Genomic DNA, 26,972 nt, shown 5'->3' on the forward strand with positions numbered 1-26,972 from the left:
GACAGGATACAGTAACCTTAGACGCTGCTTTTTTCTGGGGTTATTTTTGCCCTGTTGCCTTCCTGGGGTCAGCAAGTGATAGCAATGAAGATAGCAGTAAAGAAACGAAATTAACTTCTGATCCCCTGGCTCAGCAGTGCTGGTGATGAGATTACTCAGTGGGATAGGATGAAATATCCTACAAAACACACCTAAACCCCAAATGGCAAGACTCGTACATCCTCTACACAAAGTCTTTGAGTATTGACATGATGACCGATTCTTCTTTTTCATTAAAAAAAAATGACTGAACCATTTAACTCCTACTCAAACGTGTTTTTGAACAGCTGAAGTGCACAGTATAACTTAGGTTTGTGTGTGAACAAAGCTAATAAAAACAATCTTTCAATGCAGGAGATGAGGAGATGGCTAAATCTATACAAGTCACACAGAAATCATATTCTTGGCAGAAAGCTATAACTATGATCCTGGCATTTTCTTTTTTTTTTTTTTCATTGCTTGTACTGGTTCTACGTAAGGAGAAATTTCCAGGCGAGTAAGTCAGGCATCACTTGGTGTTAAGTACTGCCTTATTTTCTTCCAGTCTATGCTTGGCATTTCAGCTGTTACAAATCATTCTTACAAAGTAAGGCAAGCCGTGTTAGCAAAGTGACTGAACAGTTTGTGCTAATGCTCTTTGCCAGCGGAAAGCGGGGCGGCAATCTGAAGCAATCCAAAAAGAGGCACTTCCAGGAAGAGGAGGGTCTTTATTTAGGTTATGTTGAAAATCATTCATCCCATAGCTCCTTTTACTCTCTACTGTTACAGGGATTCAATGAACTAGTAGCGCTATATTTGGCTTCCATTTAGAAAACGCAATCCATTAGAAAAAATAAAAGTACTTGAGGCAATACAGACTAAGAGATTGGTAGTAATGTGGTTTAATAAACTGAGCACAAACCTGAAATGTAGGAGCCATCAAATTTGCTTCCTATGTTGGTAAGTATGCTGGCCCTACACACGTCATTTATCTTCCCATGGCTTTTATTCCAGACATCTATAAAACCAAGATGATAATATCCATCTCAGAAAGGCACTCTGAAGATTGACAGGTTGGTAATTCATACCCCTGCAGAGCAGACATGACTACTTACAGGCCAGATTAACTATAAAAAGAAGATAGTCTTCTTTATAAAAATATAATGTAAATAATTTACTCTCAGTTTTTCATATATTATATCAATGTATCCTATTGTGATAATTTTCACAAGCGGAAAATGACTACTTGTGACCGCTTTGAAATTTCTTTACAATATATAAACTTAAAATTTGTATTACATTAGTGAAAATACTGGATTTCTCAAGCCTCCCTATAAGCTTGTCCAAATACACCAGATAAGATCTGTTTTTCTACAGATACACTTTCTAAGAGGCAAGACTATCCAAATTTTTGTACGAGGAAAGACTATCCAAATTATTGTTACTTTAAACGTTTCTAAAATTTTGTAAGGGTTACCCTAAGGATGCTTTCTCAGTTGGTTTTCACGCCTCCTGAAAGGAGGAAAGTAGGACAGTTACATTGTTTTTCAAGGGATTGGGGTAATAACTCAAACAAAATTCACTACACATGGCTAGATCTTGGATAAATTACTTTTTAGACTCTTTCTACACTAATTCTGAAGTAAAACTTCAGGCAGTCCAAGAATCTCATCGTGACTCCATGGCTTCACTACTTCCTATACTGATGTAGCCTACAGGAGTAGTGGAGGACACCTACACTGTGCCTATTTGCAAAGCAAAACTCTCCTTGGAAACGTGGATACAAATTATTTGTTTCTCCTTCCGAGATTACCTATTTCTCAGGCAAAAATGACAAAGTTTCTGAGATAGGGAAAGAAATATGGGAATGGACGGTGTGCAGAAGGGGACAAAGAAGGAGGTGACTAAGGACAGGGGTATCTTTGGGACTAAATCTCAGTAGAGTTTCAAGGATGGGACTGGACTCCTGCCGTGGGAAGAAGGGGAGAAGCTTCGCTGTTTGTTGCAAAACGCTCCACAGCGATGGTCCGTTAGCGTGGTTTTAGAGGACAGAAACAGTGTTTATTCCTCCCTGACTCAGCTCAAAGGTACCTAGTGTACTTGAATTTTATTTCAACTTCTTCTCATTGTCCTTCATTCTCACACCATGCAGCACTTTGAACAGGGCAGAGCACTGCCAATTGTGATTTTTATGGACAAATAGTTAAATATCCAACCTGCTCACCTTCTTGATGTCCACCTTTTAGGTCTCTGGCTACAAAACCTTGTTGCCTGCCTGTCATGATGGCCTGTTGTCTCATTGCCTGCTTGTGCTGCATGTCTTGGGTGTCCATTGCTTGTCTTACATCCGAGTTTATAGACACGTTAGGGCACAGGACAAAGAACAGAATCACAGAATGGTTTGGGTTGGAAGGGACCTTAAAGCCCATCCAGTGGCACCCCCTGCCCTGGGCAGGGACACCTCCCACCAGCCCAGGTTGCTCCAAGCCCCGTCCAACCTGGCCTTGAACCCCTCCAGGGATGGAACATCTTTTTGTTCTCTGCTTGTACAGTATTCAACACAATGAAAGTCTGGCCCATTCATGAACTCCAGAGCAGTATGGTTAATACGGTAATAATAGTTTCTCAGTCTAAATAATTGCTAGGCATTAGTATTTACTGAGAGGCAAGTGTACAGGTACACAGCTAAAGCAGGTGGTCCTAACCTGAGCTTATTTCTCAAGACTTTAGCACATGTTCATCAGCAAAAAAATATAGTAATAAAGAAAGGACAAAACACTCTTTATCATTAAAGGATAAGCTGAAAGAAACCAGTTTCTAAAATGACTATTGATTATTTTCACTTTTTTTGGTGGAATTTGGTTTTTTTTGGTTTTGGTTGTGGTTTTTTTTTTTTAACACAAAGACATTTCTATTTAATAAAGCACTACAGTATAAAGACCCTAAATACTGAAATGTTATACTAACTGAAAATAATGAGAAAGCAGGAACCTTGCATGTACCTGGTGAAGCATCCTCTGGGATCACATTTCTCTCTTTTCTGACCACATAAAAAGCCTTTGGAAACCAGTGTACTAATTTAGGTGCCCAGAGTTGGGCAGCGTGTCTAACCCTTTTTTGTTCAGTGATGAAAATGAAATAACAGAATTGAAAATAGACTATAAGCACATAGTGCCTTTATGAAATAAAATTTTCTGTCCCTTTGGTTGGCCTATTTGGCTAATAATAGCTAATTACACAAAAGCTAGTCTGAAGGTAACAAAGCTTTGCAGGAAAGCAGCTGCCTTCATGGTGAGAATCACTGTTTTCAAAAGTCAGGAATGAGAAAAAGGTCCTGCAAGAGCTACTGTCTCCACTCCACTCAGAAAGGAATCACTCTGCCTATTAAAATGATTAAAATGCCAATATTCTCTTTCCTGGGATTCAGAAGATTAATCATAGAGGGTGCTGGGGCATAAGAAATACTGAACTTTCAAAATGCACTGCTGGGTATGTAGGGTATCTGAGTATATTTTAGGATAAGTGTTAGAATTTTCAGGCTGCTTCACTCTTACTCATTTTTTGAAGCACAATCACAACATTAGGAAGTCTCCAGTAGATCTTGCATTTTACTTACACACACTCACACACATACAGAGAAAATAAGATGATGTCCCTCTCAAAACTAAGTCTTCTACTCACCTTCCTTTATGAAGAAATAAAAAAAAAAAAAAAAAGCAAAGAAAAAAATATCTGTGTGGTTCCCAGTTTTGCAATTGAGGGTCTAATATGTCTTTGTCACTAAAACTTTCCATGACTCTGTTCTAACAGCAAAACAACACATCTGAAGATTTAAACAAATAATCAGCTGACAGTACGAGTTGATTTGGTGCTTTTTTTAATCCAATTGACCTTTGTCAAGGCAAAGGCAAAAGAGCAACACTTGACATTTTGGTCAAAATAAAGAAAACATAATTTAGCAATTTTCATCCAACTGTGGTTAGCTCCAGCTTCACAGTTGCTCAACTCTTTCCAGACACAAATGATTTGCAGTCCTCACATGCACTAGAAAGCTTCCTGAGAGAGTTCCTATTAAGTGGTTATATTCAGATCTCGCAATTAACTGTTGACATGTTCCCCTTTGGAGAAAAAAAATCCATCATAAAAATTCAGTACGAAAAGAAAATATTGGCAACATTACACTTAAAAACTTTCAAACAAACTGATTTTGGAATGAATGTGCAACAGTACATTTAACATATTCCTTAAATTTATGTTCCTTTTGTTAATAGAAGAAAATACTGAAAATCTCAAAGAATTTAGTAGTATGAGATCACAGCCACACTCAGTGTTCCTGGGCAGGTTAGATGTTTAACTGTTTGCCCATACAAATCGCAGCTGTCAGAGCACTGTGCTATTAGATCTAGTCAAAGTGAATTTAACTTTGAACGTGATGCTCAATGCCTTCTTTATGCCCTGACACCACCCTGCCTCCTGAGCAAACCAAGGTGCTGGAACTCGAAAAGTTGTTCTGAGTTAGGGCCAACTCTGGAAAAGGACCGAAGTCTCTAAAAAAATGCCTGCTGTGAGACAGGATATATTATTTTCTCTGCAACACAACACTGGAGTGATTATACAGCCGCTGGATCAAGGCCAGTATGCACACAGACAACAGATGATTGCTGACATGTGAAATATTCTCAGGCTTCTGAAATAAGATTTTCAAATCTCTGATCTCCTCTAGTGCTTGTTTTCTACTCCCACCACATACAGAATTCATCTCTTGGAGCCACGGGCTCAGAAATGTCCACAGGATCCCAAATAATGAGTCACCAGTACCTTTTACAATGGCATTCATATTGCTGTTGGGTAGAAAATTACCATCACAGTTGCCTCCCTCGAGCCTGTCTCATACTGGTCATTTGCATTTGTCCTGAGACGAAGCGATACGCCCACCTTGGTTTGCGCTTCTCAGTTTTATACAACTTACCCACTTACAGAAGAAATTCTTTCGCTATTAGTATCTTGGTGCATAATTTTGCACTTAGTGTTGTCAGATCTCGTATAATTGCTATTAATTCATTCCACAGACTAAAAATCATCAGTTTTATTGTGTAGGATACACCAGCCCTCTTAATCACCAATAACCCCTAAATTTGTGTGATCAAAAAACTATATTGGCATTTTTTCTGCCACAGTCATAATGAATATGCAACTGAAGATTAGTGTTGAGATGCAAAATTACTATTTTTTTTATTTTTCCTGTGCAATTTTTACGGTATTTTTCCCTTCACTCTTACTCCTCCAAGGCTGTTGTGGCACTGTATGAAAAAGCTCCCTGAGAGCTGAACAGATTTGCTGCATTTCCTTTGTCTCGATTAGCAGATAGTGGCTTGCGCTAGTATGCCCAACTTCACAACATCCAAGCTAGATTTTGTCTTACTTTTAAGTATCTGATCTTTAATTGTAAAACTGATGTCTAACTAACCAGCTTCTAGCTGATAAAATCAAGATATATTTAGTATATAGATTTAACTGAACCTATGTTGTGGCACAAAAAGGTTTTTCTGATGTCTAGATGCCTCCAGCTTTACTTCAATGATTCTTAGCTCACTCTATTCCAAAATTATTTTAAGTAAAAAGCAAACTATATTTTCATATTGTGTCACTGTTCTAAGAAGTCATTGTTTCTTTTGGCAAACTACCTCCCTTTTAGTCCTAATACAACCTGTCAGAGCCCAGAACAACACTTCTTTAGAAGAAAGTACTTCTAAAACGAAGTTTCTTTTAGGCTAACTCTGTCCTATTTGGACAACTTCTAATTCATTATTTCCAAGGCTAGCAAAATCATTATCAACTGTACTTGGAGAACTCTGCTGTCCTCACTGGAAAACAAACATTTGCAGTTTATCTCCATGTAGATTAATACAGGATTATTTTTTTTAAAAAGTACTATAAGCAAAAGCTGCCAAGAACTGGTCTCAGTCATGGTTTCAAGATGACTTTAACTCTGTCTTGCCCACAATACAGAAGAATTTCACTAGGTGAGAAAAGTTATTACATGGTTTATTTTTTTAAAGTTTGGAACTCCTACTTAACTCACACTGGTTGGTGTAGGCAATAACCTTTATACCTACATGAGAGAAGGTCCTTCACGCATTATTCTGAGAACTATATGCCTAAGTGACTGGATTTTCTTTTTCCAAGTCTTGAACATATTTTTCATACCCCTTCCTGTTCTCTTCTCTTACCAATTCAACAAGTCATCCTATAAATTAAGGCCGGGTGGTGGTCCTTCAACTCACATTCCTTCCACACTGATCAGCTGCATGACATTTCAAAAACCTAAACACTTTCCAACAGTGATACCTGTCTAAAAATGTCAAGGAAAAAAAAAAACACAAAGAGGGATTTTACACTGCATACACTACTTCAGAAAAAAAGTTAATGAAGTCAGTCTTTACTGAATTCCCTTTATTTCGGTGTTATTTCAGAATGAAATTGTAGCTTGTCAAGGTCTCTGCTAAAAATGCATATCATGAATATGCTGAGTAACAAGGAAACTATGAAAGATAAAACCAGTAATGCCATTCATTCTTTCTACAGAGTTTCTTGGAGGCCACTGAAGCTGTATATAAATTAAGAGAATGATTACATTGTGTTTTTTTTTTAAACACAAGTTTTAGCAGCCCCAAACAAGGCCTCATCTGTATTTATGATGAAGAAAAGGAGAAAACATCCTTCTCATACTGGTGAAATATCAGGCTTATACAACATAGACGGTTCTTGTGCAGGGAATGTGTGGGTGGAGGAAAAGGGAATGGTTCTTTTCCTAGAGGCTATTAAAACTTTACATGCGTTTATTTCACGGAAATGTTCAGATCAGCCTTTGTAACGTTGAACCTGGTGACATGTATGCATGGAGACCGCTCTGCAGTGCTGAAACACAAGAAACTGAATCCACTGCTCCAAAGCCATTCCTAAAGATGGCTAACATTTTACCTAAAATTTCCTGTCTACATGATTTCCGGGTCTTTGATTTTTATCATTAGTCCGGTGGTAAGTGATGCTTTTCTAAAAATTCATGACCTCAGGGGTACGTGGCCAGTGCTGTTATCTATCTATCACGACGAATGGGTTGAGAATACAGCTTCCCACGTGTCAGATCATAGAATCCCAGGAAAACTGGCTGGATGGGACCTTCAGCCCATCGGGACCTTCAGAGGTGATTCTGTCCGCTCAGAGGGTCAGCCCATTGATCAGGTCAGTATGGCTTTGTCTAGCTGAGACTTCAAACCATACAGCAACAGCGATTCCAAACTTCCCCGGGCAACAGTTCCAGTTCTCTGGTTCTTCCTAATGAATTATTTCTCCCAATGTCCAATCTCAAAACCTCACATGCCACAGTTTTGTGGCTACGTGCCCTTGTTGTTATAACCTGGCATTATCAAGAGAGTAGAGGGGAAGAGCATGACATCATCATTTTTTTAACTACCTTTCAAATATTTGCATGCTGCTATTACATTTTCCATTCCTGGCCTTCTCACCTGACTAAATAAACCCAGCTCCTTCAGCCACTCGTCACAGGACACGTGCTCCAGGCTTCTGACCAGTGTGGCAGCCCACCCTTGGACCCTCACCAGTTTCTCGATGATCGAATTTCTGATTCTTGGGGAAACAAGGAGAGGGGTTAGTAAAAGTGCCACCTTAGACTTCCGGGGGGCAAATTTTGACCTGTTGAGAAGACTGCTGGACAAAATCCTTTGGGAGGCTGCCCTGAAGCATATAGGAGCCCAGAAGGCTGGACATACTGCAAGAGAGAAGTCTTAAAGGCACAGGAGGAGGCTGTCCCTGTGTGCCGAAAAACAAGTAGGCGGGGAAGGAGACCGGCCTGGCTAAGTAGGGACCTTTGGCTGGACCTCAAGAACAAAAGGAGAGTCTATGACCTCTGGAAGAGGGGGCAGGTCTCTCATGAAGACTATAAGGATATAGCGAAGCTGTGCAGGGAGAAAATTAGGAGAGCCAAAGCGCAGCTAGAGCTCAACCTAGCTACAGCTGTTAAGGATAACAAAAACTGTTTCTATAAATTCATTAACAACAAAAGGAGGATTAGGGAAAATCTCCCTCCCTTATTGGATGCAGAGGGAAACAGAGTCACAAAGGATGAGGAAAAGGCTGAGGTGCTCAATGCCTACTTTGCCTCAGTCTTTAGCAGTAGACGAGCTGTTCCCTGGGCACCCAGCCTCGTGAGCTAGGAGACAGGGAGGGGAAGCTGAAGGAGGTCATCACAATGAAAGAGGAAGTGATCTACGACCTGCTACGCCGCTTGGATGCGCACAAGTCTATGGGACCGGGTGGGTTACATCCAAGAGTGCTGAAAGAGTTGGCAGACGTGCTCGCCAAGCCACTTTCCATGATCTACCTGAAGTCATGGCAAACTGGGGAGGTCCCAATGGACTGGAGGGTAGCAAATGTAGCGCCCGTCTACAAAAAAGGCAGAAAGGAGGATCCGGGAAACTGTAGGCCTGTCAGTCTGACCTCGCTAGCAGGGAAGCTCATGGAGCAGACCATCTTGAGTGCCATTACAAGTCATATAATGGACAAGCAGGGGATCAGGCCCAGTCAGCATGGGTTTAGGAAAGGCAGGTCCTGCCTGACGAACCTGATCTCCTTCTATGACAGGATGACCCGATTATTGGATGAGGGAAAGGCTGTGGGCATTGTCTACCTAGACTTTCAAAAAGCATTTGACACTGTCCCCCATAGAATTCTCATGGAAAAACTGGCGGCTCGTGGCCTGGATGAGCATACGATCGGCTGGATCAAGCACTGGCTGGCTGGGCGGTCCCCAAGAGTGGTGGTCAATGGAGTTAAATCCAGCCGGCGGCCGGTCACAAGGGGTGTCCCTCAGGGCTCGGTGTTGGGACCATTTCTGTTCAACATCTGTCTCGATGACCTTGATAAGGACATAGAGTGTATCATCAGCAAGTTTGCAGAGGACGCGAAGCTAAGCGGGAGTGTTGATCTCCGTGAGGATAGGGAGGCTCTACAGAGAGACTTGGGTAGATTGGAGCGATGGGCCAATGCTAACGGTATGAGCTTCAACAGGGCCAAGTGCCGGGTCCTGCACTTGGGCCACAAGAACCCCATGCATCGCTGCAGGCTTGGGGCAGTGTGGCTGGAGAGCTGCCTGGCAGAAAAGGCCCTGGGGGTTCTAATTGACAAGCGGCTGAACATGAGCCAGCAGTGTGCCCAGGTGGCCAAGAGGGCCAATGGCCTCCTGGCTTGTATTAGAAATAGTGTGACCAGCAGGAGGAGGGAGGTGATTGTCCCCCTGTACTCAGCACTGGTGAGGCCACCCCTGGAGTATTGTGTCCAGTTCTGGGCACCTCAATACGAGAGAGATCTCGAGGTGCTGGAGCGAGTGCAGAGGAGGGCAACGAAGCTGGTGAAGGGCCTGGAGAATAAATCTGATGAGGAGCGATTGAAGGAGCTGGGAGGGTTTAGTTTGAGGAAGAGGAGGCTGAGGGGAGACCTCATCGCTCTCTACAACTACTTGAAAGGCCATTGTAGAGAGGTTGGTGCTGGTCACTTCTCACAGGTCATTAGCGATAGAACAAGAGGGAATGGCTTCAAGCTGCAACAGGGTGGGTTTAGGCTGGACATTAGGAAAAAATTCTTCCCAGGAAGAGTGGTCAGACACTGGAACAGGCTGCCCAGGGAGGTGGTGGAGTCACCATCCCTGAATGTGTTTAAGAGTCGTTTAGATGTGGTGTTGGGGGATATGGTGTAGGGGAGAACTTTGTAGAGTGGAGTTGATGGTTGGACTCGAAGATCCCAAGGGTCTTTTCCAACCTAAATGATTCTGTGATTCTCCACACACCTCAAGAACTGCAGACTCCAAAACTGCAGACTCCAAAACTGGATGAAGTATTCCAAGTGTGGCTTCACTAGCTCCCAGTAGACCAGCATGATAACTCAATCCACTGGCCAAATTTCTCCTGCTGCAGCCCGGTATGTGGTTTGCCTTATTTCCAAGGGGACTTCCACTTCCCTTAGTTACTGTCAACCACAAATTTCCTGAATTTTCTAAAATTCTAGAGTAATGTTATCCTTCCATCACACTTATCCTCAGTCACCCTGATTTTTCAAAAATAGGCTCACAATTACACGGGCAGCTCTTGCAATACCCATAGATCTGGGTATTACACCTTCTCTAAGTGGTCCTCAGCCTGTTACTCCCCTGCTGTTTGCTGCCTCTCTCCTTCTCAAACCCTGCCGGTGGGTGCAGCAGGCTTTGCCTCTGAAAACCAGTGCGGGACAAAATTACATTAAGTACTTCAGTCAATTATTAAAGAAACTCGTTCTTTTCAAGCCACACATTCAAGAGACCCATTGTTTTCAAGCCACGTTCTCAACTTCTGAACTGACCATCAATTAATGGTCTGAAAATAATAGTACAGAAATTAGAAGTCTGGATTTAAAGGCAAAATAAAGATTAACTCTACATTATGATTATACTGAAATACTTATTTTAGCTGAGTTATTGGAAAAATGCTATTTATGGTGAGAGATTGGCCGCAACGTAAAATGAAAAAGTGGGTGATTTGTTACAGATACCGAATCAAGATGGTTGTTATTTTATTCTCCACAATAAGAAAAGCTGACTCTTGTTGACAGAGCTGGAAGAAGATCCCAGGTCCTCTTCAGTGGATATACCTCCATTGACTGCAGCAGTACATTTCTTCTTGTCATATACTACCTAATTCTTGCTATCACTAACGCCTTCCAAAGGGAATGGCTAAAACTGCTTTGTCATCTTCTACCTCAAAAAACTAATAAAGCGTTTAGAGGCTTTTCCTGAGATATATTTTTAATGCAAGTTCTTTAAGAACTGCTGAAGTAGCTTCATAAATGCTGGAAGACCTAAATTTACTACATTTGTTTTAAAAAAAATATATTGTATTCATCTTTTTCTATTGTAAATGGTCAACTGATTGAAATACTCTCTAAATGTTCTTGATCGATGATTGGCTGAAAATCCAGTAAATCACAGCCCACTTCAGTACATTCTTTCACTCTGTGCTTTTTGCATTTTTATTATGCATTATTTTGTATACGTTCATCATCATAAACACAGCTCTAGACGCAAGCTAGTCTCTTCTGACATCAGTTTCTCCTATGTATTTAGGAGATACTTTGTTCCAACCTAACAATGCTTCCTTTGTTTACCTGACACTGCACACTTTTTTGTTTGTTTTCTCTGCAGCTTGAGCTTGACTTTGGGTCCATTACGTAAGCACTTGAATAGGTGAAGGGAGTATTTTACCATAATTTCCTAAGTCATTACAGTGATCAGGTACTAGAGTATGTGGTAATTACGAACACAGAGAATTCTTCTTTAAGAAGGAAGTGATATACATACAGAAAGGGATACAAAACCGAATACTGCATTGTCTTGATGCACTGAATAAGCGTCACGCAAATGTCTTTTAAAGTTTGCATGGCTGGTATATTGCATACCAATGCTATTGCCCAATCAGGATTACACCCCAGAAGTTTAGCTGATGATGTCAAAAAATGCCATCTCTCAAAAAGTGACAAGCTTTCTTTATTTGCTTTATATTAACAAATTAACAAATGAAAATAAGTGTACATGCCGAACAAACGTTCAGGGGCTTTGACTTTAACAAAAGTAACTTCTTTTTTCTACTTTGCTGTTAAACAAGTGAACTTGTACAGAGTACACTATTTTCTTTCCCTCCAGGTATAGTATGTCTGGAAGAGAATTCAAGCCCCCAGAGATAGCATAGGAATCTACTTTATTGCACAGATGTTGAAATGTAACGCCTGCTTTGGATGCATATTTTATTTTGTTTCGGGGTAGTATATGAATTCTTTGAGCTGTGTTTGATTGTGCTTGGTTATGCACTCAGCTGATGGAAGAGGGTTTGGTATTACTTGGACTATTTCTACTTGAACAAGTTTATGTGCTTTTCTTGATATTCTGCTTGTAGTTCACCTTACCCTGGCAATACTATGGTGACTTCATTGTCTTTTGTTGGGCTTTTCTGCAGCATAGAATCACTTCTTGCAAAGTCTTTAGGCCGCCTTTTGCAGCCCACCACGTTTACTCACATCTCGTGTCTGTCTAGTACTTGGTTTTGTTTGTTTTTGCGTTGTCTTATATCATCAGAACTGCTGTTCGGGATCATCTAGTCCATCTCTGACTCATCCAGCGGAGATGCTTTAGGAAGATGCCATAAGAAACAGGAAGTGAAGCTATTTATAGCAGTGGCCTTCTCAGTGTCCCCTGACTATGTCCCACAGTTAAATACTATGTTCTAGGAAAAAACATATCTTTCATTTGCAACTGGTGCTGGCATGAGCTTTATAAACCATATACTTTTGTTTATTTACTTTGCTACATGAATATAATGCATTTACAAAACTGTGTATCTTTGCTCTCTTCTTCCTTTCTCAATATGCTGTATTTTTTTACTTTGTTTTCACTTCTAAAAACTATGTCATATTGATTTCTCTTGCTATGTTTATTTTCTGTTGTCCCACAAACAGGGTATTCCTCAATATAATGTGTTTGGTTTTTTTCTTGTCACCGTATCTACTAGTTTTCTTTGACATTTTGCTCCTTTGCTACTTGAGCTAACCCTCGCTCCCATTCTGGTTTGCCTCTGCTGTTTTAATTAATGGAATTTATTTGGTGACTCGCGTCTGCTCCAGCCTATGCCAGGTTTGGGCATGCGCCTGTTCACTCCTTTTCTCCATGTCCATATTGTTAAACGTACTGTGGGCTTTTCAAACACTTGTACCTGGACTCCTGGATCTTCTCTTACTCTAATCCACTAGAAATAATCTGACTTTTAAAAATTGCCCTATTAGGCAAGTCAGCCATTTTGCCCACTTTGTAAAAACCACCAGTCAACTCTTACTTCCAGATTTTTCCTGTGTTCCTTGGGAAGAGGTATTTTACAGGTGACGCTGTTGGTCATCCTGGTGTGCTCATACACAGAGCAGGCAAAGGCATTTTACCCTTCTCTGTATCAGCCAAAGCAACCACACAAGATCTTTTTGAACACAGTGGTTAATAACGGATACCTCCCAGTTTTGGTTGACTTTTCTCCTGATTTGAAACTGCTGAAAAATGGAGTTTTTATACTGTTGATGGGTAAATTTTCAGTATTTCGTAAGAGTAAGGTTTTGATTCAAAATTATTTATTAAAAAAGTTAATTAATTAACTGCTACGGCTAGGACATGGTGGTTAGCACAGGAAACCATGACAGGGGTAGCTCAGGGGTATCAAATACCTTGTAGTTTTTGGTGCAGATACACTCTAAATTATAAGATGGGGGGTTGGGGTGTTCAGCACTTTTGGCTGGAAATACATCCAAAGAATAATCAGGATCGTACTCAGAAAGTTGGCTGCGGTGAAGAGCCCGAGAACGGGTCTGAAGCCTCAACCCAACCCCCCTGCAAACAATGGGAAGCGATCCACCCACCGCCCTGAACTTTGGATCCATCGAACGGCAAACACACCGCTGATGACATTAGCTGTACAAACCAGAAACACCCCCTAACCGCACGAAAAACACGGCCATCATCTATACGAGCACAGCATATGCAAAACGGCTTGAGAAAATCCTAACCCTTAGAGAGAAGCACATAAAACACCAGCTTATTTTTTCACTCCTGACCCCAGCAAATAATCTCCTGAATAAATCCACGGAGGCAGTCATATGCAAAGAAAAGAGGTAAACGTTCCTCTCGCTTTTGCAAGTGAAAAGATGAGGAGCCGAGGCCCTTCGCTTGAGAGCTTGGAGTATGTTTCTGCAAGACAGATGCTGCAACACAATATAAGCAGGAGCATACTGCCAAGGAGCTCAAAACATCAGATAACCCAAACACGCAACTTGCCCTTTTCCTCTTGTGCTTTTCTAAATTTTTTTTTTGTTTTGTAAGTCGGCTATTGTCCCCCCATAGGGCACTTTGCATGTTTATTCTAGAAGCTACAGGGAAAGGACTAGCTTTCCCCTCCGTGCGCTAGAATAGCTCGTATTATAAACTCGTCTCTGATGGGAACCGTTTCCCGCAGGAAGTGCCCGGAAACAATTTGTCCTTAGTGGATGATTCTTCTATCAAGTGCATGTCCTAGGAAATGTATGTCACATGGCTAAACAACTAAATCGGATAACACGCAGTGCCCTTCCAGCCTCCTGAGTTGAATCCGTTTGGATACCCAGCACATATTAATGGGTAACGTTCTGCTTTGTTACACGGTCTGTTGCTCCTGAGCAGCAGGGAAGCAGGTCTGTTTCTCGTAAACTATTGCATTTTCTCATTCTTGTTGAGGAAAAGCTCTTAATGAATGCTGAATTGCTTTCCAACTGAAATAGGGCACATTATATAACAGAAATGCCCACCAATAAACAGTAAAACAACTTTTTATTCCAGAAAAATGGCCTCGTTTTAACAATCATTATCAATTCTCAGAGCTGATAAAGACATAACGTGTGGGAACGAGGGGCCAACAGCATGCTCTACAAGACAGCTAGTTCCCCTCAAAATCATTATCAAAATGTGTTATCCACCGTTACGGCCCATTTTCCTCTCCCATTCCCAAATATCTGGGCTGAGATTAAAGCTTCAAAGGAGACTGGACATGGCTGTCCATGTCGTGGGTGAACCTGCGAGCTCGGTGGCCTGAAGGACCTCTCAGAAGGGCGCATGTCCCCCCGAGACCAGCCCCTCGTTACTGGGCGCGTGGTCTGCAAAAGCTTTATGAAGCTCTACCTGCTTCCAGCACAACCTTCATTTACTCACTGTTCAGTATTCGTAATACATAATTTTCTCCTAGCCAAACAGTTTGCACACTGACATTTTCTCTAATTAAGACAATTTGGTGCATCTGGTTATTTGATGAAAAGCACAGATTAAGGAAATTTACAGACTATTCACCTTGCTCCTTCCTTGTTTTTCATTTCACGCGGCATGTCTGGTCACGTGATTCACACGTCTGTTTTTCTGTTTCCTGATTAGATAAATGTTAACTTTGAAACAGGAGAACAATATACGTGGGGCGGTTATTTAAAATGTGGGGGTATTCCAGGAAATGTTTTTTAAACTTGTTTTATTGTAGAGATTTACAAAGCACTGAAGACAATCACCTATTAAAACAAACGAACAAATGTAAAAACTATAGGGCTGTGAAAGAGCTACTCCATTTTTTATTACTGTTCTCAGGGTACCCAACACTAAAAATGTGTCTTTTCCTTTTAAATGTTTGGTAACATTATACTTTAAATAGTAATTTCCAATGTCTAGTAATAAAAGGTAGTGGGTACTGTCCTTTTACATTTTATGCCTGAAAATTCCCAAAGAGGATTGTTTTTAAAATGGGAAGCCTGAAGTTCTTGAGCTCTTCATATCTCGAAGGAAATTTTTTTATTTACTGCTGTTTGAGTTACAGCTACAGACCTGCACATTTTAATTTGAAATATCAATCAGGTGGAGATTACACATTTGAAATTTTTGTATCTCCTTTCAATAAAGGAAAATTTATTTAATATTCGAGGTTTTACAGATCCTCCAGGGCTAGGAATAACTAAAACAACAGATCTCCTCCTTTTGATGCGGAAGATCAATATTGATGTGATTTCGGTAGAGATGCTGCAGTATCTCCTGCAGGCCAGCTGACCTCTACAGTTATGTTGTATGTATAGGGCAAGAAGCCAAATGAATTGATGCCAAAACAAAAGGGACGGCACCTTATTGGTGAAGCAGGAGCTCGTGTTGGTGGAGAGTTAAAGGAAGAATTACGGGCGGAAGGGCAATGCGGGCAGTCCGGCATCGCCCCGAGTGTGGAACCCAGGCTGTGCTCCGTGCGTGGCGTTGCACGGCAATGACAACAACGTAAGGCCAGCCACCCAATGGAGAGTGAAGCTTGTACTACCTGGCTTCTTAATTTTCCGTTTCCTGGCTCCTCTGAAGAATTTCAAACAGAGTTTCTGAATATATATTTATTTCCCAGCTGTCCAACTGAGGGTGGAGACGCAACTGGGGCCGTGACTCTGAAAGACTACAAATGCACCTGCTGGCAGAGGTTATTGGACCTTGGTGCACCACCTGCTGCAGGATACAGCCAACAGACAAGTATAGCTCTTGGTAGTGAAAGTTGTTTATGTCAGGTCATTGAGTAACAAAACAATACATACAGAACTATGCATTCCTTCAGTTGCATGAAATTATGGTAGAAATATTTCTGACATTATAGTACGCCACAAAAGTTCCAGCAGAAACAGACAAGAGTTATCTCTGCAGGTCTTATTGGCGTTAAACTTTTGTATGGACAAGCAATGCTGATAAGAGAGCAGTCAGCAACCAAAGATCAGCTAATAAAAGAAACAAAAAAAAGTACTTCTGAAGCTCAAATATTTTTAGAGTGCATGAATGGAAACAAAACCACATGAAGAGAATTAAATATAAACAACTGAAAAACTTCACATAGATTTAGAAATGCAAATATTGCTGATACCATCTCACTTTTAGCTGGATTTAAGCAAAATCCCAACTTTGGAGTCACGCAGTGGTGCACCTCTAATAGCGGTCATGACTTAAACATTATTCTAGGCATGCTTTTGTATCTGTGTTTTCCATATCACCTGCCATCACGCTGGACCACTAGTGCAACAAATCCCCCACGGACCTTGTGGGCCTCGTATTTCACACGGCTGGCTTTCAACATCCTGTTTTACTTCTTGGTCCTATTGCACGAATGGATGTCTTGAAAATGACAAAATTAATTAAAATAACAATAACTCTGTGGCTTTGAACTTTACTTGAATAAAATGAAATTTCAAGTTATATAAAGCAAACTAATATAAAGTCTCTTCCGGCAATTACGCAGAAGGGTCAACAGTCTGGCCAAGAATGACAATTTTCATAGAGTACTCATATCCCTCTCCTTTCAATTTGCACTGGCAATAAAGTAATTTTATTTTAAAGCGAATACCCATGCATACTACAGCACTCTGGCGCTGTTTTACCTCTGCCATAAAAACTCTATTATATTGAATTACCCATTTCAGAAATTTGTATCTATCTGAGACAGATCTATGCAACACAAACCTCGACTGGATTCTAGAAATAATTCTTTGAAGGGAGACAGTAAGGAAGGGTATATAAAAATATATCTCTGTGTATCTACACGTACACACACGCGTCACCACGCTTTTACGCTTTACATCAATGCATGAAGTTTCACTATGAAGCTGCAGTAGCTGCAGTTGTGGTGCTAAAACTCCCGTGGGGGTTCTCCCGTACCCTGAGAGAGGGCAGAGGAAAAGGGGGGGAATGTGCTTTGGCACTTCTGACAGTCCTGCAGAGCTGCGGCAGTCCCACTGGAAGACAGCAACTTCATGTCTACGCTGCAGGCAATTACTGCAGCAAATCTATTCACCTCACTGCACAGAGAAAAAAACTCGTCACAACTAATTTGTGCCAATATATGCCGATATACACAGAGCAGTTAAGTGACAATATATACTGAATAATCAAATGTATCACGAGGAGAACACGCTACATGGTTGGACTCGATGATCTCCAAGGTCCTTTCCAACCATGAAGATTCTGTGATTCTATGATCTTTTTTCTGAATCTAAAAAAAATCACGTCTGAGATGTACATTTTGAAAATATTAGATGGCTGCTTAAGGAAACTCCCACCTTTTCAATTAAAACCTAAAATAAATCTCTTTTGTGAAGACACACCTTTTAAATTATTTTTTTATTTAACGAGGTACAAGGATTTTTAATGTTGGAAAATAACACATATTCTCACAGGTATTTCTATTCTAAAAATGGCAGAGGAATTTGCACGCCATAGATTTGGATACATATATATTTTTAAATTCCTCTTAATTTCACTGTTTTCAGGCATCAGAGGCATCTTCCCATCCGTGATGTACTAACCTCTACTCTGCAAACACTTCTGCAATGTGCAGTACGGCACTGAACGCAGTGTCACGCAGTACTGAGTCCACTGGCAGCACTTACACATGTAAAATTTTGCAAAGGGCTGTTTGCGTGTTTTGTAACTAATAAGCAACATCCAGTCTATATTTGATTTTTCCATTGAAAAAGAACTTCACTTTACCAATATGCATGCTGCATGAGAAAAACTAAGCCTCACACCTCATAATGGCAAAAATTCAATATTAGTGCTATATACTTTTATATCTATGTGTTGTTTTGGGGTTTTTTTATATTAGAGTTAACAGATACAGAATATTGGTTTGTGTTCAGTAGCGTTTTTGCAAAGGCTGCAGACATTTCGGTTGTACTGGTATACTTATCTCAATAACACATTAAATATAGAAGCAAGCAATTTTCTTTCCCAGTGTATTAGCTATGAAATTAAATCTATGCAATTATACTGCCATTGTTTCAAAACGCTTCCCTTGCTTTAATATGCATTCTGCATGTTAATTTGAGGAGTAAACGGAATACATAACTAACACCTCCACCGCGTCAGAACGTGTTTCTGGGTGTTGTTCTGCTGGCGAATGCCAAACGTGTTGTGAGGGCTGGGGATGGCCCCCACCCCTGCCAGGGGACCGAAGGAAAAGGCGCCGGCTCTTACCTGCAGGCTGTTGAAGATGATGAAGAAGACTAACATCCAGAGGTGCCGGTAAGCCATGTGCAGTCCTCCCCACAGCCAGGTGACAGAAATTAGGGCAAAGAGGTACAAGACCAAGGGGATCTCTGAAAAAACACAAACACGGCGTTGCAGCTGGTGCGCCCTGGGGAAAAAAAACCCACCACTTTTATCACATTAGCGACGCAGGACGCGGTGGTTTTTGCCATCTCTGGACAACCTTGGAGTTCGTTCTCCAGCGATGGGCAGCCCCGTCTCCTACCCGAGCTGGGTGGGGGTCCCAGGGCTCTCGGGACCCCCCCTGGGGACAGGAGACCAGCAGAAGGACATGGTCGGCTGTGGGGCTGGGGGATGGAGGGGCCGGAGGGGGGCACAGCCCAGCTCAGCAAACCGGGCATGGGTGTTTTGTGGGTAGGAAAACACACTGACCTCGGGGAAAGGACGGGAGAGCTCTTGGCAAACTCTGGAAATTTTGGGAGGAAACGGATTTTCAAGAATTGAGGGGAAAGGGAAAAAGAACCAAAGCATTGTCAGTAGAAAAAACTGCTACAGCTCTGGCAGCGTATAGAATTGTATAGAAATTATACAAATAGCTTATTCTCTGATTTGTTGTTACTTTCACTGCAAACCGAACACAAGAAGGCATCGGACCCTGCAAAACTTTAAGTGTCAACCTCCACTCAGTCGAGGAGCCCCCCAGACAGGGGCTTGGCACCACTTAGCTTCGTCCACCTTCCAAAACACATGCAGAACCCGTCCTTAAGCACACACGCACATACAGCTGCATTTTATATTCCCTACTGTAAAGAGATTTCAGGAAGGCTGGCAGGAAGGTGTCTGCGTGGACAAAGTTTGCAGAAAGGACAGCAGAAGTTAGCTTTCACCCCCAGCTCACTCCTGCTGTGTCCCCCCCCGCCGCCGTGTTGACCGTATCCGCGGCAGACTTCAAAGTCCATGTTTGCCCAGGTCTGCTCACTTTGTGGACAAAAGTGCTCGCCCAGGCATTGCCCCTCTCCCCGGTAGCCATGTGGCATCAGCAAAGAACGGGGACGTACTTTTGACAGGCACCGTCCTAAAAACAGCAGTTTGGGAGCACTTTAGGCATTTTCTTTAATACTGTACAAAGACCAAGTGCCTTCTGAACACAGGCAAGAGCCAAAGTCAAGACCAGCTTCCAGCGAGGCAGGCAGCAGCTGCTTCAGGGTTGTAAGTATTGCTTTAGCAGAAACGCATGTGCGTATTTTTATGAACAAGGAACGACTCGAAGCACAATGCGGGCAGGCGCTGTATTCCTGACGTTTCCCCTGTTAAAGCCTAATAACACTCAGGGTGCAAACCTCAGCCCAGGCTGTTCTGCAACCACCGTTTGATAGCGCATTTAACAAAGATACGTATTTTCTTAGTGAATTATAATAAGATACTGTGCTACACATGAAAATTAGCATTATGCTAGGGCAGTTGTAACGTAGGACTAGAGGCAATAAAATGAAAGTATTAAAATACACTTACTTCTTAGGAGCACTTAACAAGGCCTTGCTTTTTCTGTGGCAAAAACAAAAACAAAGAAACCCCAAACAACAACAACAACAACAAAATCATAAAAAAAAACCCCCAAACAAAACCACCCCTACCTGTTTTTACTGAAAAATAATAAGGGCCATTGCAGCATTAAGAAAAGCAGATTCCCTACGTGAAGTTGTTTGAAAGCTCAGCTCTAATCATCATTAAGGTGCTCCTGTCCTGCCAATCATGTCTGAGGACATGATATAAATCCTCTCCAGCTTGGCTATTTCCATGCGTGCAGGCTTGCTAGCTCGCTCCCAGCCAATGGGAGGATGCAGAACCGCGAGCCCCAGGCTGATAGGGACCTCCAGCAGGGCTTGAGGGGACATCGTGGGTGGTGCTGGTGCCTTAGAACGGCATTCACAGAATCACAGAATCACAGAATGGTAGGGGTTGGAAGGGACCTCTGGAGATCATCTAGTCCAACCCCCCAGGGCAGGGTCACCTAGAGCAGGTTGCACATTCTATTCATGGGTTTCATATCACAGGGGACCTAAAGGATCTGTACACAGTCAGTACATGCAACACAGGACCTGTGGAAGACCCATCCTTGCGAAGGGAATGCTGGAGGCCAGACTGGATAACCTTGGTTGTCTCAAATGGCAACCGATGCCCATTAAGCACCTGCATCACTCGTCCCATGGTGAGGTGAGGTCTGGCCAAAATTTATATTAAAGGCCTGAGACTTCCCAATCCATCCCTGATCCACACCATAACACTAGAATACACGTGTATTTTTCAGAGAAGCATCAGGGGAAAGAGATGAAGGCTATGCACCCTGGTTATTTGGAATCATAGAATGGCTTAGGTTGGAAGGGACCTTAAAGATCATTTGTCTGGGAGGAAGTCGATTTTCTTACATGAGTAGAACGGAAAGGCAATGTATTTCTCACACCTCACTCCACAGACATCAGCATCCCCTGCACACAAAGCACCCATCTCAAAGTCCCTGGGGCACAATGGAAAAATTCCTTGTGGCCTTGATGGATATTGAAACAAACTTTTCTACAACAGCTACTAATATACCTGGGCAACATCACGATGCTTTTACAATAATTAAAAATGCAAAGCCCTCTAAAGTACCAGGTAGTACAGTAAGAAGCAGAGCATTAAGTATTTCTCTTTATCCTACATTGCGTACACTAATGAATCCAAATACTTACTGGCTGTGTATTTAACAATGATGTTCACCATAAAAACCATCAAAGAACTGTTAACCTCAAAGTTCCTGAAGTTATAATAACGAAATTTACCAAAATAAAAAAATAAGAAAACATACATCATGTAAATGTGATTCTAAAGGTAAATTCAGTAATTATCTGTAGAGCAACTCCTTGATGTATTAGTGCACAGATATGAATGGAATGATATCATCCTCTTGTTTAAATCTCAAAATCATGCAATAAACTTTAGCTACTTATGAAATTCAACTGATACAATGGACTGCCAACTAACGATCACTAATGCATACAATTCTAAATGCTGCACGCAGAGCGAAGCGAACAATGAAGAAAATTATCTCGGGAAACTGAATAATGGTTTGGCTTTTGTATGACTTTGCAATATGGTTCGACTCGGGGGTGGGGGGCAGGGGAGAGAAGAAAGCAAACGGCGGAGGGGCAAACTGCAGGCAGCAGAACAAGCACCATGAATCAACACCGTGATTTCTGCGTCTAGTGCATAAACATCACCCAAGGAAAAATACCACAATATTAATCATAACCTAGCACCTCTAGGCTGTTGAAACCATGGATGGCTGAAATAGCTGTGTACGTAAAGCCAGAGGAAATGGAGCAATATGATATCTAGATCATATACTTTTGATGTACAATGATCTGACATTATTACATTCAGGTGTATGTGAGGGGGAAATTTGATAAATTCAGTACCATCTCACCAGAATGAAATTACCACAGGTAAAACCAGAACCAACCTCACTGAAGCTACGAAGACCTCTGTGGAGTGTACCTTGGGCAATTCTGACAGAACTTTACGTAATGAATGCTACTCAGTGCAAACACGTCGATTTCTGTATGCATTATAACAATAAAGATGCTCTGGAGATACTTGCTTTTTGTCAGATCCTGAATGTTCGTACAGTTCGCGATTCTGCTTTTATCTTTCTCAGTAACAATTGCTTCATTATCAGTATTGTAAAGGGTTAATACAGAGTTGAAACTTTGGCAGCATTTAGTTTCAGCTGTTTCAATCCTCTTCGCCCATTTTCATCAAACCATTTGTTGCATTTAATCAAATAAAAGCCCAATTACCAGAACAAACATATCAGAAAACCAGCAACAATTTATTTTAAGTTTGTAACAACAGCACTGCATAAAGCAAAAGGATGCCAATAAATGGGCTTGAAGTGAACAAAAATAGACAGTCTAGTTACCTGTGGTTTCATTCCTGTGGAAAGAAAACCAACAACCCCCTCCCAAACAAACTCAAAGCGTATTTCTGAGCAGACGAAGTTTCACGGACAAGATTTTTACTCTAAATCCAAGTGCAAGCCGTCACCTTTGGACTACTTGAGTAAACCTTGGCACATAGAGGGCTGCCGTGGAGCCTCAGCATCAGTGTGATGTAGGGGAGACATTGTCAAGGAGCTCTCTTGGGCATTATATATTCAAACCATACTGGTCCATATGTTTTTTTTTACACCATTACTTTTTGTTAGTACTAGGCACAGTGAAAGATTTTGTTTAAGCAAGCAACAGCCCATCCACTCACTCCTTATGTATGTATATATGCATGTATCACCAGCCCGACCGTTCACGCCTCTCCCTGAAACATCTCCCCTCTTCCTTAACTACAAGCTTAAGAAACATTGGCAGAGTTGTCCACTCAATACAGATAAATGCAGCTTATGCAGCTCTAGTCGCGGTTTCTTAGAATTTGAAAACTTACCGTAGTCCAGCTTGGTATATGAAATTACATACTTTCAATTTAACAAACAACTAAACGTGCCCACCATTTCTTACTTCTTCCCCATTGCTGAGAAAAGGTTATTTTCCTTATTAACTCGTGTCTTTTTGTGTTGCTGTTTTTTCCTGCAATACCTACTCTTCTGAGAGCTGCGGTACACTGTAGTCAGCTTTTATGGGTGGTAAAACTGTAGTTTTACTGCAGTAGGGGAGTTCTTAGAGTAAACACAAGGTTTTTTCCAGCCATTTACATACAAACAATGCTGGTGAGAACTTGAAAGATAGGCTGCAATATTTTCATGACAGGTTTGGATTAGATTACAAAAATCATGAATTAGGAAATGTATTAAAATGCTGGAAAAATGTGTTTACCTCAATGGGAACCTAAAAAGCTGTACTGGGTATGAACAGAAGTTTATCTGGCCTTGCCTCCAAAGGCCAAAAAAGCTGGCCAGATGTGATATTTCTCCCAGCAATTCTCCCATTTACAACTCGGGAGCTTCCTGGACCTGACACAGTTTCATTCTATTTAGTAGTCTTCAGGGGACTTCTGTTTCAAAACCTCATCTTGAACCAATTGCGGTGAACTTTGATAATTCAGAACTAACTCCAAGGAAGGAACTCCACAGGAATAGCATAAGATTCAGGTAATAAAATGCCAGATTGCTCAGCTGAAACAGCTGTCAGCCTTGTGCTTGTTGTTTGTTTTTCCTTATAGCAGAAGAAAGAAGAAGAAACAGACGCAAACAAAAAATGCGGAGCATTTCCAAACAGCTATGCTTTCACCTACAGTGGTTTTAAATCTGTAACAAAGGAAACCCACAGAGTTTTGTATTTCTGAAATAGACCTCAAAAGAAGGACTATGGTGACAAGTTTAAGTTCGATCTCCTCCTGTGCTGTAAGACATCTGTACGGACCTACACAAAGAAATAATGTGATGATGAGGCTCATGTATTTAGAGCTTTTACCTAACAGGTCGCAGCAGTTTACTGAGGTCCACAAAGAATTTACCACCTTTGGGACTGTGGTCTGGCCACCCTCTGGCATGACGCCTTCAGAAATGAGAACTGCAATGGCTGTCACACCTACGTGCCCGAAAGGAGTAGAAAAATGGGGAGAAATACAAAATTTCACAACACAGAATGAGATTGCCTAAAATTGATTCATAGCTGGGGCCTGGAATAGGTTGTACCAACTGAGCAGAGCTGGTTCAGACACGGCAGAGAAAGGAAAAAAGAGTAAGGGAGTGATGGTTTTCCAGTGTCCAAAGTATCCTGGGCACTAACTCCCTCCATACGCAGGGCACACCTATCTCGGAAAGCATGGGAAGGAGACGCCTGCCAACCGCTGCCCCTGCGCTGAGAGCTCTGAGAGCCGTGATGCCTCTTGGTAGTCCAAGGCTGGGAGGAGGAGGAGGAATGAAGAAGAAAAAGGTGGAAGCCTTGCAGTCCACTGTCACACCTTTGATGGTTCACTTAATGGCCAGTTGGAGACTGAGGTGGATTCATATATGTAACTGTAATTTCACCTAATGATGGGACAGTTCACGTGACTAACCTCTCTTATCCCTGTGTAGTGCCTTTTGATTATGAAAAAATAATTCGATGGTGCCTGCCACAACCTGTTTTCACGGAACCATAGAATCACAGAATGGTTTGGGTTGGAAGGGACTTTAAAGATCACCCAGTTCCAGCCCCTGCCCTGGGCAGGGACACCTCCCACCAGCCCAGGTTGCTCCAAGCCCCGTCCAACCTGGCCTTGAACCCCTCCAGGGACGGGGCAGCCACAGCTTCTCCGGGCAACCTGGGCACCTATTTCTTCCAAATATCTAACCTAAATCTGCCCTTTTTCAGTTTAAAACCATTCCCCTCATCCTATCACTACACTCCCTGATCCCTCCCCAGCTCTCCCCACATTAGGGACTGGAAGGGGCTGGAAGGTCTCGCCGGAGCCTTCTCTTCTCCAGGCTGAACCCCCCCAACTCTCTGAGACTGTCCTCACAGCAGAGGGGCTCCAGCCCTCGAGCATCTCTGTGGCCTCTGTTTGATGTTAAATCAAACAGAAATTATAAAATGGGAAATTATTAAATAATATCAAATATTAAATAATAGTAAAATATTAATTATTAATTATTAAATAATATTAAAATTATTAAAAATTATTAGATAATATTAAAAGTGTAATGCTGGGTATGTCTCTGCAGCAAACCTCTAGATGATTTGACTATGGAAGAAAAAGAATGCACTATACTTTCACATGGTATCCAAATATTTATATTCTCACCACTGTGTTGGCCCATATTATGTGTTTTTCTATTGCCTGAAGTGTTTAATTTTTTTTCTAAAAATAGGAAAGTCAATAAAAGAAGCAATTAAATAATACAGCTTTAATGATCTTCTAAGTTTACCTATAAATATTTACTATATGTCTTCCCCTTAGGTTGTTAAACTGATAATGCAACTTCAATTACTTTTAATTGTTCTTGGCTAGACATAAAGACCTACTGCAAAACCTGAAAGATCTTTACAAACATATTTTTTCCTAGATGTTTGGGGAGAATGTATTGCTTCACAGAATTTCACTGATTCGTGGGAGACCTAAATTAGTAAAACATTTACAGATTATTGCTTAAAAAGTCATGGGTTAAACTTAGCAACAGATCTACGAAAATGCCACCAAACCTTCTTTTTTTTTTTTTTTTTTTTAAATACACTTGAATAATAGTGTTCCATAACCTGCTGGCTCCGATTGCTTTTGACAACTGCTGTAGAAAAGGCGTTTGGTAACAGGATTTTGTGGCCAAAATAAAGAAGCTAACAGATTTCTTCATAGAGTTCAAAGGCGAAAATACCATCGGTACCACCAACATGCAATCAGTGACTCATGACAGAACTTCTGAGTCCAGATTAGGAATGTTAAAGATCTGCAGAATTTAACAGTAGCTGATAGGCAGATCAGAAAGCTGGTAGGTAAACGTCCATGAAATCCAACTGGACAATTTTTTTCATAGATAATTTGTAAAAATAGGAAGGAGAAAACCTGTAAAAATATTATTTTTGTTTCATTTATACTTTTTGATCTGCTGCTCTTTGTGGCAAGGAAGAATTTCAAATTAAAAGAGAAGCATACCTCCCCGTAAGCAGGAAGACTACATGGCCTCTCTAACATTCTCACTAAATCTCATTTTTTTGACAGACTTTCTCATACATCTTTAAGACAATTTATGGTATAATCAAATGAAGGCATCTTATTATAGCTTATTTGACTACTGTTACGCAGGGGACATGGCAAATCCCAGAACAACAGCAAATCAAAAAAGAAAGAAAAAGTCGTACCTACTTATCTCCATATAATAAAATTATTGAGAAGTATTATGCAAAATATTAAATGAGTGCTAATTTCACAACTGTACGGGCATAACTTATGCAAATTAACTTGCTTCTTCAGATTTCTTTAAGGGAAGAAAGGTAATTTGGGCATGTGGAGCACTGTGCAAACAACCTAAATTACATGAGTGCAGATGATGCATTGAAGTTATTATCTTATCCAGATCTTTGTTCTTTATTTCAGCTTGTAATTATGCTTGTGCCTTTCGTCTTAACTGTATTTGTAAAAATGTCAGAGGCAAAGATTTGTTTTCCTTCTAATTATAAAAAAGAAAAGCCCCTGGAGCACTATGAAGACTAAAATATTATATCCAATGTGTGACTGTGATGAATTCTGTGAATAATGTACATAACTCCTAGTTCAGAGGTAGCCAACATCTGGTTCTTGATTTCTAGATGCATATTGTCATCTGAAGATGAAAGCATTTCTG

At 41.2% G+C, this 26,972-nt stretch overlaps 1 protein-coding gene across 1 annotated transcript in view; it reads right to left on the reverse strand.

The window, feature by feature from the left end:
* ADGRV1 (adhesion G protein-coupled receptor V1) overlaps nt 1-26,972 on the reverse strand; it is a 290,661-nt gene that overhangs the window by 25,597 nt on the left and 238,092 nt on the right. The window contains exon 88 of the mRNA XM_063320199.1: nt 18,653-18,774. Within this exon, the coding sequence (XP_063176269.1) occupies nt 18,653-18,774 (122 nt within the window). The remainder of the gene's footprint in view (nt 1-18,652; nt 18,775-26,972) is intronic.

This window comes from Chroicocephalus ridibundus, chromosome Z (assembly GCF_963924245.1).
Source record: "Chroicocephalus ridibundus chromosome Z, bChrRid1.1, whole genome shotgun sequence".
NCBI classification, from domain to species: Eukaryota; Metazoa; Chordata; class Aves; order Charadriiformes; family Laridae; genus Chroicocephalus; species Chroicocephalus ridibundus.